The sequence below is a fragment of the Mus musculus genome, chromosome 7 (genome assembly GCF_000001635.26).
Source record: "Mus musculus strain C57BL/6J chromosome 7, GRCm38.p6 C57BL/6J".
NCBI lineage: Eukaryota > Metazoa > Chordata > Mammalia > Rodentia > Muridae > Mus > Mus musculus.
This window is the reverse complement of record NC_000073.6, coordinates 56,400,238-56,417,589: the sequence shown is the minus strand read 5'-3', so window position 1 is coordinate 56,417,589 and position 17,352 is coordinate 56,400,238. Positions and strand designations below refer to the sequence as shown.

Genomic DNA, 17,352 nt, shown 5'->3' with positions numbered 1-17,352 from the left:
AGGAAATAAAACATTACAGACAAATGATCTCAGTTCCTCATAGTATTGCCATTACCTTCCAACCTCCTTAGACAGCCGCCTTCATAAATTTGAACATGTGGTTAGAATGAAAATGGCACCTATAGGCTCATATATTTAACTACTTTGTTGCAGGCTGGTGGATCAGTTTGGGAAGGATTAGGAGGTGTGGCCTTGTTGGGAAAGTATGTCACTGAGAGCAGGCTTTGAGGTTTCAAAAGATTCGTGCAATTCCTGGTGCTTTCTATTCATTTCATGATGGTAGATTAAGATATGAGCTTTCAACTGTCCCTTCACCCTGCCACCATGAACTCTACCAAATTAAATTCCTTTATAAGTTGCCTTGGTCACAATATGTTATCACAGTAATAGAAAAGTTATCAAGACACAGTATCATCTTCTTTAGTAGCACACTGTGGAAGGGGCTAAACAGAGAATGTTGATCTATGTGTATCAGCTTGGAGGGAAACAATGCACCAAGTTGTTGAGTGATACTATTCCTGGAGAGGCATAGGCAAACAGGTACTCAGTACAAGTACCCAGATAGGAAGCCAACAACGGACCAAAGTATATAACCAACATCCATTTTGGTGAGCCAATGGTTTTTGCTAGGGTTACATACAGCAGTATCTATGAGGGGTTACTTATAGGAGCAGATATATAAGTTCAGGAAGTGGTAGTTGGGGAAATGAGTAGTGGCCTAAAGAATGTCAGGTGATGATCACACCAATGAATGCCATCATGATCACAAGATACAAAGAGTCATATTCAAAATAAATAAATGAGTCATATTCAAACAATAACACAATCTGGTGTTTACAATATGGGGTACCTCCATTTCATTTCTAGTAAGAGTTTGGTTTGGAGATCCTAAAGCTTCCTCAGAAGAGAATAGCATTCAACGCTATTATTCAAAGCCAAATCACTTTGTGAAGCTCCTTAATTTTAAGCAAAAGATGACGATGACAATCCCCAAAACTAAAGCAACTCATTTTTCTATATTCTTGTTCTTTTCATCCATCTCATCAACCCCTAGCAATAACTGATCATGAAAGATGTTAATCCACTACCTAGTAACATTCCTTATGTCACTACTCATCCCCCTGGCTACCCTTAACAGTAGTCACCACAACCCCAAAAGGAAGACATCTGTCCTTTTCCCTCTTTCCCTTTTATGCCTTAACAGTAGCCTCTTGAGCTAGAGAAAGTACCCAAGGAGCTGAAGGGGTCTGCAACCCTATAGTGGGACAACAATATGAACTAACCAGTACCCCTCAGAGCTCGTGTCTCTAGCTGCATATGTAGCAGAAGATAACCTAGTCGGCCATCACTGGGAAGAGAGACCCCTAGGTCTTGCAAACTTTATATGCCCCACTACAGGGGAATGCCGGGGCCAAGAAGTGGGAGTGGGTGGGTAGGGGAGCAGGGTGGGGGGAGGGTATAGGGAACTTTCAGGATAGCATTTGAAATGTAAATAAAGAAAATATCTAATAAAAAACAAACAAACAAACAGTAGCCTCTTTGGTTTCCTAGACTGGAGTTCTCTCCTCCCCAGGTCTTTCCCAAGTAAAGCCTTGCTGCCCTAGAGTTGTTCATTTCTATGTCTGTCTTACCTTCTGATATTACAATGCCCAGCAGGAAGAACAGATAAAGGATTACGGCAAATGCTTATGTCCTGGGACCACATGATGTGGTCTCACTGAGATAGGATAAGTGTGTAAGGTTGCCTTGTTGTCTCTGGGGCTGAAGATGCATCTGATAATGGCATCTATTTCAAGTTCTCATTATTAGTCTATTGTGCCTACAGAGGAACACAATGATTTACGAACTGACTTTTATCTCTACAGGATCTGAAAAAATTACCTATCAATCCTAATTGTTAATTAGTAGATTCTTTAGTGTTATCTAATATACAGATTAATTGTCACTGAAGTTTAATGTCTCCATTTCCAGTCCTTTCTCTTTGCTTCTCTTGCTTTATTGCACAGCCTCTGACTAGTAAGACATGTTCATAGATAACATTGTCTTGTTCATTTCTTAAGGGGAAAACACTCAGTGTTTTACATTAAAGCATACTGCTTTATTGCAAATTTTACAGACTCTCGGGACTCCTTAAACACACCATCCTGCAACCTGAAGATCTTATGTGTTTTGTTCTAGATGTGTCCACTAGAAATAACAACCACTGAGTTAGTTCAGAATTCCCAAACCCACACCTTGAAACAAGAACTGGGTCACTAGAGAATAAAGCTTAGCATAAAATGAATTCCAGACTGAGGAGGTCTAAATAATGTAGGTTGGAGAAAGAAAGGCTATGAGCCTAACCAGCCCTCTCCTTACATGGCCAGCTCTGCTGTACTCATACGTGGGGATCCTTGTTCACAACATACATGGGCTATCTGTATGGGAGGGAGGGACCACTTGGGGCCTCATGGAAAACAGAGAGAATTCCCCCATCAGAATCCTGCTGTGAGAACACTCACTCTTCTGCTCTAAGCACTCTTTGGCCCTGAACTGTTTGTGGCAGGACTCAGATCTTACCTTTAAATCTCTATTCTCACTTTGATTTTTTTCACACCAAAGACCACAGTTCCTGTCCTAAGACAAACAATCAATGACGAAGAAGATAGCCCAGAGATAGGGGTCTTGGTGTTGGTTGGGAGTTAGAATCAAAAGGAGACTTAAATCTCTATATGTACAGGCCAAGTACCAGAATCCATTCAGGCTGCTTAGAATAAATAACTTCTGCATTTGAGGAAAAATGAAGGCAACAGCTCAGACTTTTGGTTTCTTGTATTTCCTTTGAAAAAAAATGAAACTTTTTTTTTTTCTGGGAAGGGTAGCAGCCCTCAACTGGGCTCCCCAAACAGGCAGTGACCATGATATGCTGTCCACTCTCCAAAGCCTGGTCTCCAGCCTGTAACTGTTCGCTAAGTGTTCCGTATCCAGCTGCTCACATTTTCCCCTTACATGTAAGGGCAACAGAGGAGCTGGTTTCATGCCCTGCTTCTTAGGGAGAAAAAGGATGAGCCCAGATAGGAACAGGTAGAGCTTGGCCTTAAACACACGGATCACACCACTTACCATCGTAGCAGTAAATGGGATGTTGTCAATCAAGGATGATGCCAAGGCTGAGACCCACACTATCAGGACAATGGCAGCTGCAAAGCGCTGATCTTCTGGAACCATCTAAAATGATGATAGCCACATTATGCATTAACTACTGCAATACTAAACCATATACACAAAATGATGATAGCCACATTATGCATTAACTACTGCAATACTAAACCATATACACAAAAAGAGTCAAAAGATTGTTACTCTTTCTTCTGATACATGATAAGACCCAGGTAAGCATAGATATGCAAATGAGGGCCATACCTATACCTTGGCCACAAGTAACTGGAGAGGAGCCATTCTCAGCCAAATAGCTCTATGTGAGGAAAAATGTACATTACTTACTAACATCTGATGACCACACAGATTGGCCCAGCAGAATCCTAAGATGGGAATTTCTGCAGCATTCACTTACTATGTGCTACTCCTTTTTAGACTTACTGTAACTAAAGGCAAAAGCAAGATAGCAAGCATCTATAATTGTATATTATTTGACAAGTATCCCCTTCATCTCTAGGTTACCCAGGGTAAAGTAGGCTCCCGTCAGTGCTTTTGACATAATTAATGTAACACTCTTATCAGACTTCTTTTGTTCATTTTTCTTTTAACAAAAATCAAAGGATAATGGCTTGAACATATTCTATTAGAACATTCAATGTACCTTTATTAGTAGGGCAGTCTGTTCTCCAACATACTCTACTAAGTGAAGATGTGTCAATGCCTAAAAGAAAAGATATGTTTAAAAGTGAGAGTATGTGCAGATTTCAGATGTCTTTCAAAAAGAGAACATAGGGTAGGCACAGGTTATCCTTTCTCATTGAAGACCATATTCCTTAACACAGTCTATAAGTAATTTGTTATCATACAAACACATAAAGATGCACAGAGGGAGAATGTACAACAGCAAGGGCAGGAATTCCCTCACTGATCCATGTTAACATCTATGCTACATTTATACATGGACAGAAGGCAATCCCTTTATTTTAAGGTCTATAAGAAACATACCATTTGATCACATACAAAGAAATGTCAATCCACAAAAAGGGACTTTTAAATAAACTATATATCCACAATGTATTTTAAAGGCTTGAGTTTAAATTTTCAGTTCTTAAAACCATTGACGCAAGTTTGTTTGTTTGTTTGTTTGTTTTAAAGTATATCTAGTGAGGCACATGACATTTTCCCAACATAGTAAATCTGCCTCCATAAGAGCCTGTGTCCAATGAAATATAGACGAGCAGAGTAAGATGGTGGATACTCAAGAAATTCTGCTCACACCACAATCTTGACCGTAGGAAGAGGACACAGCACTGGGATAGGACAGCAACCCAGGTGCCCATCACCTCTTCAGTGTATTGCATTTTAACTGGGATTTCCACTGAAGGGAGATTAATATTTGAAAATCAACTTCAATGTGCATAAATATAAGTTACAGTATCCTGATCCATGTGTACAGTTTCCAGTTGGATTTTATTTGAAGATGATAAAGCTGTAACCTCAAACACAACTCTGAATCAACTTGGATTTTTTTTCATTAAAAATAGATTTTTTTTCCCTCATGCAATAAATTCTGACCACAGTTTCCCCTCCCTCTACTCCTCCAAGCACCCCCTACCTCCTCTCTCCGTCAGATCTACTCCCCGACTCCCAGTTTCACTTCAGAAAAGAGCAGTCCTTCAAGAGACAACAATCAAACCAAACAAAACAAGATACACTAAGACAAGGCAGAAGCCCTCATGTCAAGGCTGGCCACAGCAACCCAATAAGAAGAAAATAGTCCCAAGACCAGGCAAAAGAGTCAGAGACAAACCCAGTCTCTCCATTTGGTCTCTTCCCTTGGAGTTCAGAAAACCCAAAGGAAGACTGGGAGGAAAGATTACAGGAGACAGAGACGATGGAGGGCAAGGAGGAAACAGCCCATTGAATTAACTCAGCAGGGTTCACATAGGTTCAGAGACTGAAGCCAATGATACAGGGCCTGGAAGGGTCTGCACCAGACCCTTTGCATATATGTTATATTGTTATCTTGAGTGTTTTGTGGGGAAGAGGAGGCCTTGATGAACTTAGTTTTTAACATTAACTAGACAAGAAAGATAATCCACCCATAACAGGGCTGCTCAGCTCCAGGGATACCAATATTTGGAGATCATCAACTTCAAAATCAACACAATGAGAATTACAATCACCTCAGTGGCATACCTCTAGGAATGTCTGTGAGGGTGCTCTAAACAGATAGCATTTAAGAAGGAAAACTCACCCACTATTCCATGGGCTGGGGTCTCAGACTGAATTTAAAAATGGAAAAAGGAAAGCAAGTGGAGTAGCTTTCATCTCTCTCTACTTCCTAACCATGGACACAATATGACCATCTTTCTCATGACTCTACTGCCATGTCTATAGTCACAAGTGAGGCAAAACAAACTCTCCTTTCCGTAAGTTGTTTTTGCCAAGTAAGTATTTTGTTATAGGTATGTGAAAAATAATACAGAAGATTGTTACGGCAGCGGGGATGGGGGTAGAGCTGATTCTTGCTGTAATAATACATTGGCAAAAGTAAAGTCAAAGGGAAGAGTTGGTTTAGGCTGAGGATATAATCCATAATGGCAGGGACAGCATGACAATAGGAACATGAGGACATTGGCCACAATGAATCCACATTCAGGAACTCTTTTTTACCTTCAATAATAATTTAGGGCCTTGGTGCATATAAGGGTATCATCCACATGTAGGTGGGTCTTTCCCCTTCAGTTAAACTGTTCTGAAAACACTATCATGGCCATAGTGCTTCTAAATCCAGTCAAGTTGACAATGTGGTGCTTAGGCATTGGCAAGTGGCTTGTGGAAGAATGTGGAAGACTTTATAGCGGAGACCACAGAAGCCCTAGAACACTATATGCATTGATGGGCCATTCTAGTGGAAGCTTGAAATACCAGGATGTCAAAGGCAACAGGCATTGGAGACTGTGCCTATGAGGTCCCAGGGGGAGCAAGATTTTACCATTAAATGGGCTGGAGGTCATTCATGTTGTAGAAAAAAAAAAGAAAGAAAGAAAGAAAGAAAGAAAGAAAGAAAGAAAGAAAGAAAGAAAGAAAGAAAGAAAGAAAGAAAATCTGTTTTCAGCCTCTATCCTGAAAACTTCAGTGAAGCTAAACTCAGATGTAATGGATTAAGTTGTTTGTTGGAGAAATACCAATAGAGAAAAACACCCTGCACTTACTGCTCTTGGTCAGGTCTTCAGTGAGAGAGCAGAAAATCATGAAAAATTTGCAGTTTGATGAGGAAATGAGTCTAAGTGACTGTAGAGTTGCAGGCAAGATGGGTACAGAAAATGTGGCTGTGATTAAGGAGGTGAGTATGTAGCATTTAAGAGAAACATTTCCCCCTTACATAGGGACAATAGGGATGGCCCCAACTTATAAAATTGTTTGAAAGAAGGAAGTCTGACTTGAAAATGCCACTATGTTTTCCAAAACAACCGTGTAGAGAATTATTTTCCTAAGTTTAACCATTAAGATGCAGAGAGGCTACTCCAACAGTGTCAGGTTGCCAAACTAAACCTTAACCCAGCAGTAAAATGGGTGGTATGATCCACATAGTGCTTGTTTTTACACGTATGCAAAAGACAAGAGTTATAGAGTTGTGGACATTTCCACCAAGGTGCAGAAAATATGCTGAGGCCAGGCATTGTGACTCAGGGTAAGATTCCTGCAAGAAATCCTTAAAGAGCCTCTAGTGAAGCTATTGTGCTGAGGCCTAAATTATAATGGAGACCCCATTATACTGACATTACCAGAACCATGGATGTCTACCAAGGAAAGCTGCAGGCACAGAGAGGAGCCCAGCCCAAGAGAGGTTGCTACAGGTGATAGAGCTGCAGAGGTGAAAATGGTTGGAGCCCAAACGATTCCCTCCCTTGACCTAAGAACCAGATATGGAACTGCCTAATATGGTCCTTCCCTTCTGTTTGGAATGGGAATGTTTTCTGAGTGTTTTTGAACACTGGAAATATATAGCCTGTAACTCTTGTTGTTGTTTCTTATCACTTTGGACTTTATAAAAGTTCACAGTTATGACCTGGCTTGCACCCCAGTAGGGATTCTGCACTTAGACTTTTGAACAGCATTGGAGCTTTAAAATACTGAAGACTCTCAGATATGGACTAAATAGATGTTGTATTCTGAAATGAGCATGAAGATATTAGACAAATGTGAAATATTAAACCATGAAGTATTGGATTTGGGTGTCAAGTTGACAAGAAGACTTATGATAGCTAATTTTCAATGTCAGCTTGGCTAGACTTTGATGTAGACGTCAAATCTCTAGGTAGGCTTGTGAAGGAGTTTTCAGAGAGATTTAACTAAAGAGGGAAGACCGATCCCTGAATATGAGAGCCACCATTCCTGTTGATTAGGTTTCTCACTGAATGCAAAGGGAAAAGTGACCTGTGCACCAGTCCCCATCTCTCTCCAGTTCCTCACTTTGTTCCACGTGACCAGCCTTACCCATCTGTCATCACAGCTACAACTACCTGTTGTCACAATTACCCTGTCAGGATAAATGCTACTTTTAAACTGAGCCAAATAGACCTTCTGAGGTATTCTGAGGTATTGAGCTTCTGAGGTAATCTGTCACAGTGAGCAAAGCAGCTACTGCAGAGCAAGGCGATCACTCCTTGCTATGGGGTGGACTTGTACACGGTAAGATATTGTGCTGTGTCCACCATGGGTGATAATAATGCTTCTACCATTGCCATATAACAGCACAAATATCCCAGAAAACAGGCTGAGTCTCATAAGACAATAAAATAAATCCCTGTTACTAGCTAGTAAGCTAATATAATCCAAGTTTAATTAAACAATAATGTGCATTTAAAAAATTAAATGCAGCTAAACCTTTTGTTTTATTTTATGGAACCATTGACTAAGAGATAAATCAGATGTCTGACTTAAAATTTTCTGCCAGATGACATGTAAAGATGGTCATATGTGCATGTTTCTACACAATATACAGTGCCTATCTTATGTGCAATGTAGATACCTAGTGTTATATAAACTCTGAGTCTATGTGTATAGTATGAAGAAATAAAAATATCATAAACAGACTTGAACATTGCACCAAATAACTCATTTTGAAATATCTAACATATCATACATAAAAAATAAGGAAAATACAAATGTTGTGTCTTACTATATAAAGTGGTAAATTAGGTAAGTATGTGGCGATTCCATCTCTCAAGTATAAAATTGACAAATATAACGTATTGTGTTTGTGTGTGCTTGAAGACTATGAGCATCCCTCATTGCCATCAATGACATACAGTAGAGAAAAGGGAGTGATAATAACTCACAGCACCCTGCAGAACACAGCAACTGTGACCAGAGATAAGCCAGCACAATAACTCATTGCTGCCACCTTCAGAAGGATGGGCAGCAAAATGCAGGCCCTTCTGCATCCAAACAAAAAGACGCTGAATACAATTCTTTTTAGCACAAGTGGCTGGAACAAGTCATCCCAAGAGACTAATGTAGGCTCTTCTGAGTCCCAAAATTAAGATTAGTATTGAAATTACAGTCTAGGGCCACCAAAGACAGAAGAAGGCAAGAGATGTGGATACAAGTAGAAATAACTAAAACAGGAAAGAACTAACATCTAACAAATGAGAATTCATGGGTATCAGATATAAAAAGAATTTTGTTTAAAGAAACCAAAGGTTGAAAAGACTTAAGATGTCAATTCAAATTGGTCCTTTATGAATTAAAGATGAAGGTTGTCTCTAAATCACATAACCACTAAAAATATGGAATGTATAACTGTGGGAAACTAGAATTTTAAATACTCTCAATCAAATTAAATAATTCAAAATGGGAGGCTGAAAATAAAAACATAGAACCAATAAAATAATAGATGTAAAGCCAGGTCTCTGCAGTGTCATTACATATAAAGTGAGTGTTTTCACCCAGATGTGGTAGCACACACAATACAACAATCCTAGCACTTGAGAGGCTGAGGTACAGAGATGACTTGGAGAGCAACCTAGGCTACATAACAAGTGTGAGATGAGAATAATCTCATCTTAAAATAATAATAAAATATGCAATGAAATAAAATGGTATGGTAAAATAATAAAATAAAATAAAAAAGTCTTACTTAAATATTGAAGATTGTCACACTGGATTAAAAATATAAAATCCAAATAGATAACATTTGCTAAAGGTGCCCAAAAATAAATGAGCAGAAGAAAACATGTACCAAGACTAATTTAACAAATGAAAGCTTCATGCTTCTCTTTATTATTTATAAAAGCAAGCAATTCTAAATTATACATGACTAATAACAGACTTAAAAGTATCTGAAGCATAAATAAATAAAATGACTACTCCAAGTAGATAATTCCATAGTCATTTTACAAAAATAATGGAGTAATATGTCTAGAAGTACAATGTAAATAAAAATAATATGAACAAATAAGAACACAGGGGCTGGCAAAATAGCTCAGTTGGTTGGCTGGTAAAAGCCAACCAACACTGACAAACTGAGTTTGGTCCCAAGAACCCATGTGATGGAAAGAGATAACCAACTCCCCCATGTTGTCTGCTGACCTCCACATGCATAGCACATCACAGAATATAAATGTAATTGTATGAAGAATATAAACATGATTAAAGTGCATGTGAAAGCCTGAAGAGGTTTGCCAAGCTGAGCTGAAAAGAAATCTACAGTCTTAAATATAAATACTGAAAAACATAATGAAAATGGAAAGGCAATTATCCAGAAGTTTAAAAAAAAAAAAAGGAATTTAAGCCTTTCAATATTAAGGAAGAAAAATAATAATAATTATCAAAGTAGAAAATATTAAAGTATCGAACTTACAGTTGATGGTTTTATTAAGTCTAATTACAGAGAAAATCATAAAGACAAATGGGATGGTAGAAAAAAGATAAGTGTGGCATCAGCAAGAAAAGGGCTGTCGGGCAGTGGTGGCACACACCTTTAATCCCAGCACTTGGGAGGCAGAGGCAAGCAGATTTCTGAGTTCGAGGCCAACCTGGCCTACAGAGTGAGTTCCAGGACAGCCAGGGCTACACAAAGAAACCTTGTCTAGAAAAAAAAAAAAGAAGAAGGAAGAGGAGGAGGAGGAAGGAGGAAGGAGGAGGAGAAGGGAAGGAAGGAAGGAAGGAAGGAAGGAAGGAAGGAAGGAAGGAAGGAAGGAAGGAAGGAAGGAAGGAAGGATGCAAGCAAGGAAGCAAGGAAGCAAGGAAGCAAAGAAAAGGGCTGTCGCTAAACTCAAATGAGAAATGGGTAGCAGGTAAATAACTGAATACCCTTCCAAAAAGTCATATGAAGATCTTTTTATATTGCTGTAGAAGCTCCCTTAAATGCACACACACACACACACACACACACACACACACACACACACACACACAATTGTAGATAATATATAATAGGACAACCATGCCCCTACTAAACACTAAACTATGGGCTAGCTAATAAAAAGACTAGTTGCAGAAATGAGTTTCTTCTTTCGGAATTGTTGGCCAGTAAGATCCTAAATATGACCAAATACTGCAGGCAATTGCCAATGTGCTTAGTTACACTAGAACTTGATTATAAGACCCTAGTACTGAAGGATATGAACACACCTCATACTTTCATCACTGGAGCTATTACACTAGTTATCAGAAGCCTCTTCAATACCAGCCAGCTTTCATATGGCTAGAAGATGCCACGCATCCTACTGAAGGAGAAAAGTAATCACCAACCTCACCCATCTGTGAACCACGTAGCCACACTAATGACTGACCTTCAAAACATGCTCACTGGTAATGGCATAAAAATCCATGGGACAAGCATCACTTTCTGCCTAATTTAAGTCCCACGCCACAAGAGGAAACCAATACCTGGCACAATTATAGGGCTGAGAACCTATGGGTCGTCAAGTCATAAGACATGGGGGAGAACCAACTGCTATTATTCTGCTCAGTAGACATAATATTAAATTTACTACTAATGACTTCTTGCTACAGTCATAGATTAATGCATCTTTCAACCCTCTTCAGAGAAGCTTCTATTTGCAGTTGATAGCGATCAACATGGAGACCAAATCATGACCAAGATACAGAAAATAAGAGCCTGCAAATCATAGGCTTAGTCCTAAATGGAACATCTATAATGTGTCCCTTCTCTCAAGGCTCAGGGACAATTGAGGGGATTTAGAAGTTGTAAAATTCAGAGACAGTGAATGAATACAGGGAAACTGTGTCCTTTGAAAGCAACAAGGCAGTTGATAGCAGGACAAATGAACTAATAGCAGTTACAGTAGCATGTGCAAGACCTTTACAAGCCCAAACCACATTAATCCTGGAGAAATCCCTGAGTAATGAAGACTTGAGAGAATGTGTATTGTTGGAAGGCATGGACATGTCAAGGACTCCAATGCCTGAGCTCCATTGTAGTATAAGTCCCTGGCCAAGGTGAGACTCAGAATAATATTATTTTTTTCCCTCAGATCCAAGTGCAAATGTTGATAGTGTGTGCTGAAAATGTTCACTGTAGCTTTTTCTTCATGATGCTTACCAGCTGAGGAATGCTCCCCTGCCGTGCTTCCCAAGATTATCTAAAGCTGCATCCTTGGTTCAGCTATATGCCATGATCTGCCTTGCCTCCCTGTTCAACTTTACAACAAGTGCGCTGAGTTCCTGGAGTGCTGTTGTTTCTCTATCACAGAGCCCAGTCAATCCAATCCCAAGTTTTCTATGTATCTGTGTTTATCTTTTCATCATTCCTTCACTGGGCCAGCAAGGTCCAAATCCCCGGAGCTGCCAAGAACTCCACATCCCAGTATGGACAACCTAAGTAAACATGAAGCCCTGCTTCTACCCAAGGAGCTATTGGCAACTGGTAGCTACTAGGAGAGAGTTAGTTTTCCTTATAAAAGTTACCACTGGTAAGTTAACTATACTGCAGCCAAAGGTAAGAAAATAAAAGAGATCACAGATTTGAATAAGTAAAAAAGTAGGAAGTAAATCTGGGAAGAGTTGACTGAGAGGATAAATATGATCAAATTTTATTATTATTTCTTAATTTTTTTAAGATAAACAAGTAAACCTGTAGAAACAACAAAATCAGATAAGGTGTAAAAAAATGAAAGAAAAAAAGCCCTAGCATTCTTTTTGTTTCCATTCAAATAATCATCTGACTCATTACTATTGGTTGAAAACTTTTTTCTCCCCGGATGAATCGCTTTGGTGATCAGGAAGTGGGACCTGCTTAAAGGGAGCAGGGCCTGAAGTTGCCCCCTTGGGATTCTGGACCTTCCTAAGACTTCTGCTCCTAGCCACAGGAAGCCATTGGCTCTGCACACCCCTTGAGGGAGGTGTCAGTCTGGAAACAATGAAACCAGCCAACAGGAACTGAAAAACATCCATCAAAGTAGCTCTTTCCATCTCCAAACTGTTCGCCCAGGTCTTCAGAGGCAGTGACAGGAAGGTGGGTGAGCACCACCTTGCATCTCTTTCCCACGTTTCTACTTCAGTTCTGATAGGGCACCTGATGGATTGTCCACACTTGCAACCATGTGGTTTGCAAGCGGAGAGCTGTCTGTCCATCCTTTGTTTCTTTGAGACAGTAACTACATTATCCAGAGAACATAGTGTGGCATGGTAGAGTGGGCACCCAAGTGTATCTCCCAGCTGGGGGCCGGGGGGGGGGGGTAGGGAAGAGTTATTGTTTTTTCAACAACAAATGTGAGATTGCCTCTAGGATTTTCCAAAGTTCCTGTCATCAGAAACCTGTCATGGTTTTCTGAAAGTTTTTATTATAATTTTGAATGCCTTTTTATCATCTATTGAAATGATCACGTGGGCTTTTCCCCTATAATGTTAGGACAAAGAATGAATTGCTTGACTTCAGAATGTTAAAGTCAACACTGTGTTACTGAAATAAAACTGTTTTGTTTTTTAAATACTGTGCCTTCCAGTTATTATCTTGCTAAATATTTTTAGGTCTGTCTTCATGAGGCCTGTTAGTCATGGTTTCTTTCTCCCATAATGCCTATATCCAAGGAGTTACAAAACGAGATATTTTCTCTTGAATGGTTTCATGGGATTCTGTTCTACTGAAATGTCAGCTGTGTCTGAACTTTCCCAGATGGAAACATTTACATTATTAATTCAGTTCCTCTGATTGATATAATAGTATTCAGATTATCTATTGCACCTTAAGTCACTCAGGGTGTTCTATTTCAAGACAGTATTTCATTTATGTAAATTGTTGAATTGATTATTGTAAATGTATTTATATATTCTCATTGTTACCTTAAAATCTGTAGTGTCTGGATTACAGCCCCATTTTCTTTTCACATTGGAACCATGTATTCTCTGATTTCTTTGTGAAGGATTAGCTTTCTCTCTGAATTTTTATATATTTCTCCTTTCTTTCTTGTTGATGATATTCTCATCTTTGTTGGGATTTTTTTTTCTATTTAGTTGTCTTCATTCTTTTCTCATATTCTTCTTAAAGTAGAACATCAGATGATTTTTGATATTTCTTGTCTCATGTATTTCATCCACAATTTTCTCTTTAAGCTAGCTTTGGTTGTATTCAAAACAAATTTTTGAGGTAGTTTAAATTCACATTTTCTCTCACACTCGGGAGTCCATCTCTCATGAGCATAGTTTAGTGGTCAGCTAGAGACTACAGTGGCTCAAGTTTCAGACCAACTCTCCAGACTGGTTGCCTGGCACCTGTTTGTGATTTTTGAGCTGGTCAGGCAATTCTGAGGCAGATCTTGTTAAAGTGGTTTGAGAGAGCCCCACATATCCAGATACTTGTGAGACTTGTGAAGACCATGCACAGAATTGGTTGAGTCTTCTGGTTCTCTTTTCTGGAATCCTCTGCCCCTCCATCCCACAGACAATCCTGTCTGGCTCCTCAAGACAAATGCTGTCAATCAATATCACCATGACACCCCATGATAGAGGCCTACCCTGGGACAGTCAAAGAGATTAAAGAAAGAAAGAAAGAAAGAAAGAAAGAAAGAAAGAAAGAAAGAAAGAAAGAAAGAAAGAAAGAAAGAAAGAAAGAAAAGGAGACCCATTCATAAGAGAGCCACTCAAGGTTTCTACTCCCCTCCAACACCTACTTGGCTTTGCTTATTGTTCAGAGTCCATGAGCTGTTGAAGTTTCTGTTTTGTCCAGATTTCAGTTGTAAGCAGAGGGAAGAATAGACTTTAGTGGGTTTACAGCTATAAAGCAAAACTGGAGTCAAAGTTCTTGTTTCTTATGAAATAGAGATATCATAATACAACCCAGGTCTAGTTTAGAAGGAGAATATGCTTTTCCTGGGCCTATCTTCCCTTCTTCACTGATACACCCAAGGAGGGCTCCAGCAGAGGCAGAGCCTCATGCAACCCAGAACCCTCTACAGAGTTAGGGACAAGAGCAACTCTAGAAGAAAGAGAAAGGGGACAGTCGGCCTGATTCTCTCAGAGACTGTGTTGAGGGAAAAGAACACCAATGCTGACATTCAGAAGTCAGGCAGAAAGCAGTGTGCCTTAGGGGTTCATTTTCTTTCTTTTTTTTTTTTCTTTACTTTTTTTTTCTTCTCACAGTGTCTGCTTTATTTTAAATTCTGACCTAAGAAAAATAATCCAATTTTTAATCATTGAAACATAAAATATTCTTACATGTTTAACAGCTGATGCATTTATTTATTTTTATAAGCATTCTGAATATATTATAATTACAATCGTTTTAAATAAACTTGAATTATACTGCTATTTTGGGGGTAATGTCACAACAAGGTTATTTTAAAAAAAGAAAACTGACAAAGAGCTAATTGTAAGTCATCTTTGCCACAAAATTTAAAAATAAAATTGCCCATGTATTAATTTTCCCCAGAATTATGCATGTGTCTTCTCATGGAGATCACTGGTGATCTTACTTGCAAGACAGCATTTCCACAGGAACAACAGGCAAGAGAGAACAACAGGCAAGAATTCCCATGTTCCTTTGTCTACAAAAAAGTTAGAAGGCAACTCTCAGGGTCCTCCACACCAGAATTAGCAGGCTTTGGACGCATCTGTAAGTTAATAGCCAATCCTATTTATTCTATATCCCATAGAAGAAAAACATGGTATGATTATTCATTTCAAAGACAAAAGAATACAGGACTGCATGCAGAACTCATCACCCAGGAAACAAGAGATCACCAACCTCTCTAACAGTGATAACATTATTTTTTGCTTTCTTCTCAGTTGGAAATTGGGATAAAAAGAAATTCTTCTGACAAGAAGCCTTCCTAGCTGACTGTTTCTGAAAGCCACTCTCCAAACAACAAATGACAGCAGCCTTTGTTGAATTAACAAAAATATATACTTTTATAGATGCATAATTCTGCATCTCACAATGCTCAATCTCATCTATGTAGTTCTCTCTTTGTACGTATTTATTGAGTGCTTTCTATGCAGGTTATACTGTGAGGAGTGCTACGGTTCAACATCAGCACTTCACTGGTCTTCTGGAGCTTAAATTCTGGTGAAGGCAGACAGAAAGCAAGAATTGCACACATACAGGTGCATACACATGCCTATCGGAGTATCACCATCATGTAGAACAGACAATAAGCTGATGGAAGAAAATGAAAAGCACGGGAAGAAGCTCTTTCCACAGGGTGAGGTAGGACCTTCATGAGGATGGATGTGGAGCAGATGCTAGCCACTAACATGCTTGGAAAGAGGCTCCCATTGAGAGGTGGCAATGCAAATGCACAAATATCCAACAAGCAGCCACTGTGTGGAGCAGGGGTGGTATTAATATGAACAAACAGGATCTGAAGCAAGTTTGTGTATCTACATAGTTTATAGCTGAGACTTGGGGATTTCTCCAAATGCAGCTAGGACAGTGTACCACTGTCAAAGGTACAAAATGCTATTATTCTTGAAAAAGGGGGGGAAGGGTGCTCAATGGCAGTAAAGAGGGGCTTCTGCTGCTCAGCTGTCTTCCCAAAGAAGTGAGGGCTGACTTTTCAATATCATTGGCAAGAGTCTATAAACTCAAGACTCTCAGATCACAAGCCTGCCAAGAAGCCAGTAACGAACTCCACTTACTTGCCAGTAGGTTTGAAGTAGCTGCTGACTTTCATGGCATCTTATGGTTTCCAGATAAAGATGAATTTACATGTTTCTGTACATTTTAAAAGGTTATTTAATTTATTATTTAACAGGCCTGCACCTCTCCAGCCCTGTCTTCTATAAATTTTTTAAGTTAACATCTAAAAGAATACAAATAGCATTTATAGTCTCAAGATACTAGGAAAATAGATGCAAAGAAATTTTACCAATATCTTACTTCGATCAGTGTATGGGAAGATAAAATGCCCAGGTAAAAATCCAATGATATAGAGGAAGAGAAAAATAATGCACATATAACTTAAAGGATCTTTCAATCCATACCTAGGACAAAACCCCTGTCTCCTACTGTCATCACTACTCAATAGCATCATCTCTGAGAAACAGTAAGAGGCAACTTGAGAAAAGGACTCCAAACTGGTTCCTAGATAAGGAACATAGATGAAAGGTGTCTGCCATGCCTCCAAACCAGCATTTCACAACCAGTTATGACAAGAAAAGGGATCCTATGACAGTAAACCCCTAGAGTCTCAGTCCTCTCTGACACAAGGTCTGAGGTTCCTTTGGTTGGCAAATAATGCCAGGGCATCTGTGGGCACTTGTATGGTTACCCTACCACCTGCTTAGGAAATAGTCTGATACCTCAAAGGAATAGGGTTTCATCTCAACAGGTAACCTTGTAAAACTGTGAGACTGGTTCCTCTAATCTAGTATTTGTATCGTTGGAGTCCTAAAAGGGTAACAGAATTTTCCAATTCTAGAGCTGAAAGGGAGGTTTAAAAACAAATGCCGAAAGTCACCAACTTTGACAAAACCACAAACTTTTAATCAGCCAAACAAATTGCAGGAAAATCATAACAAAGTGATTCAAAGAAAGCTTCCAAGTCCATTCTAAACTCTGTGTGTAAAAACAGAACACACAACTCTCTTTAAAAACAACCAGAGATGCTTATGTATTAACTATAAGGAAACACAAACTCAAGTGATAGTAACCTTCTCCTCAGAAACTGCAAGGACAGAAGAAAATGCTGCGGTATTTCTCAAGTGCTGGAAGAAATGAAGCTGTCCATTTGGAATGAAGAG

At 39.2% G+C, this 17,352-nt stretch overlaps 1 protein-coding gene across 5 annotated transcripts in view; it reads right to left on the bottom strand.

The window, feature by feature from the left end:
* Oca2 (oculocutaneous albinism II) overlaps positions 1-17,352 on the bottom strand; it is a 296,926-nt gene that overhangs the window by 118,929 nt on the left and 160,645 nt on the right. For all 5 annotated transcript variants that reach the window (NR_157030.1, NR_157031.1, XM_006540700.1 and 2 more), the window contains 2 exons: positions 3,800-3,859; positions 3,103-3,207 (listed from right to left, as the gene is read on the bottom strand). Coding sequence is in view for 3 of the 5 variants with exons in the window: in XM_006540700.1 (XP_006540763.1) it covers positions 3,103-3,207; positions 3,800-3,859 (165 nt within the window). In the remaining 2 variants the exon portion in view is untranslated. The remainder of the gene's footprint in view (positions 1-3,102; positions 3,208-3,799; positions 3,860-17,352) is intronic.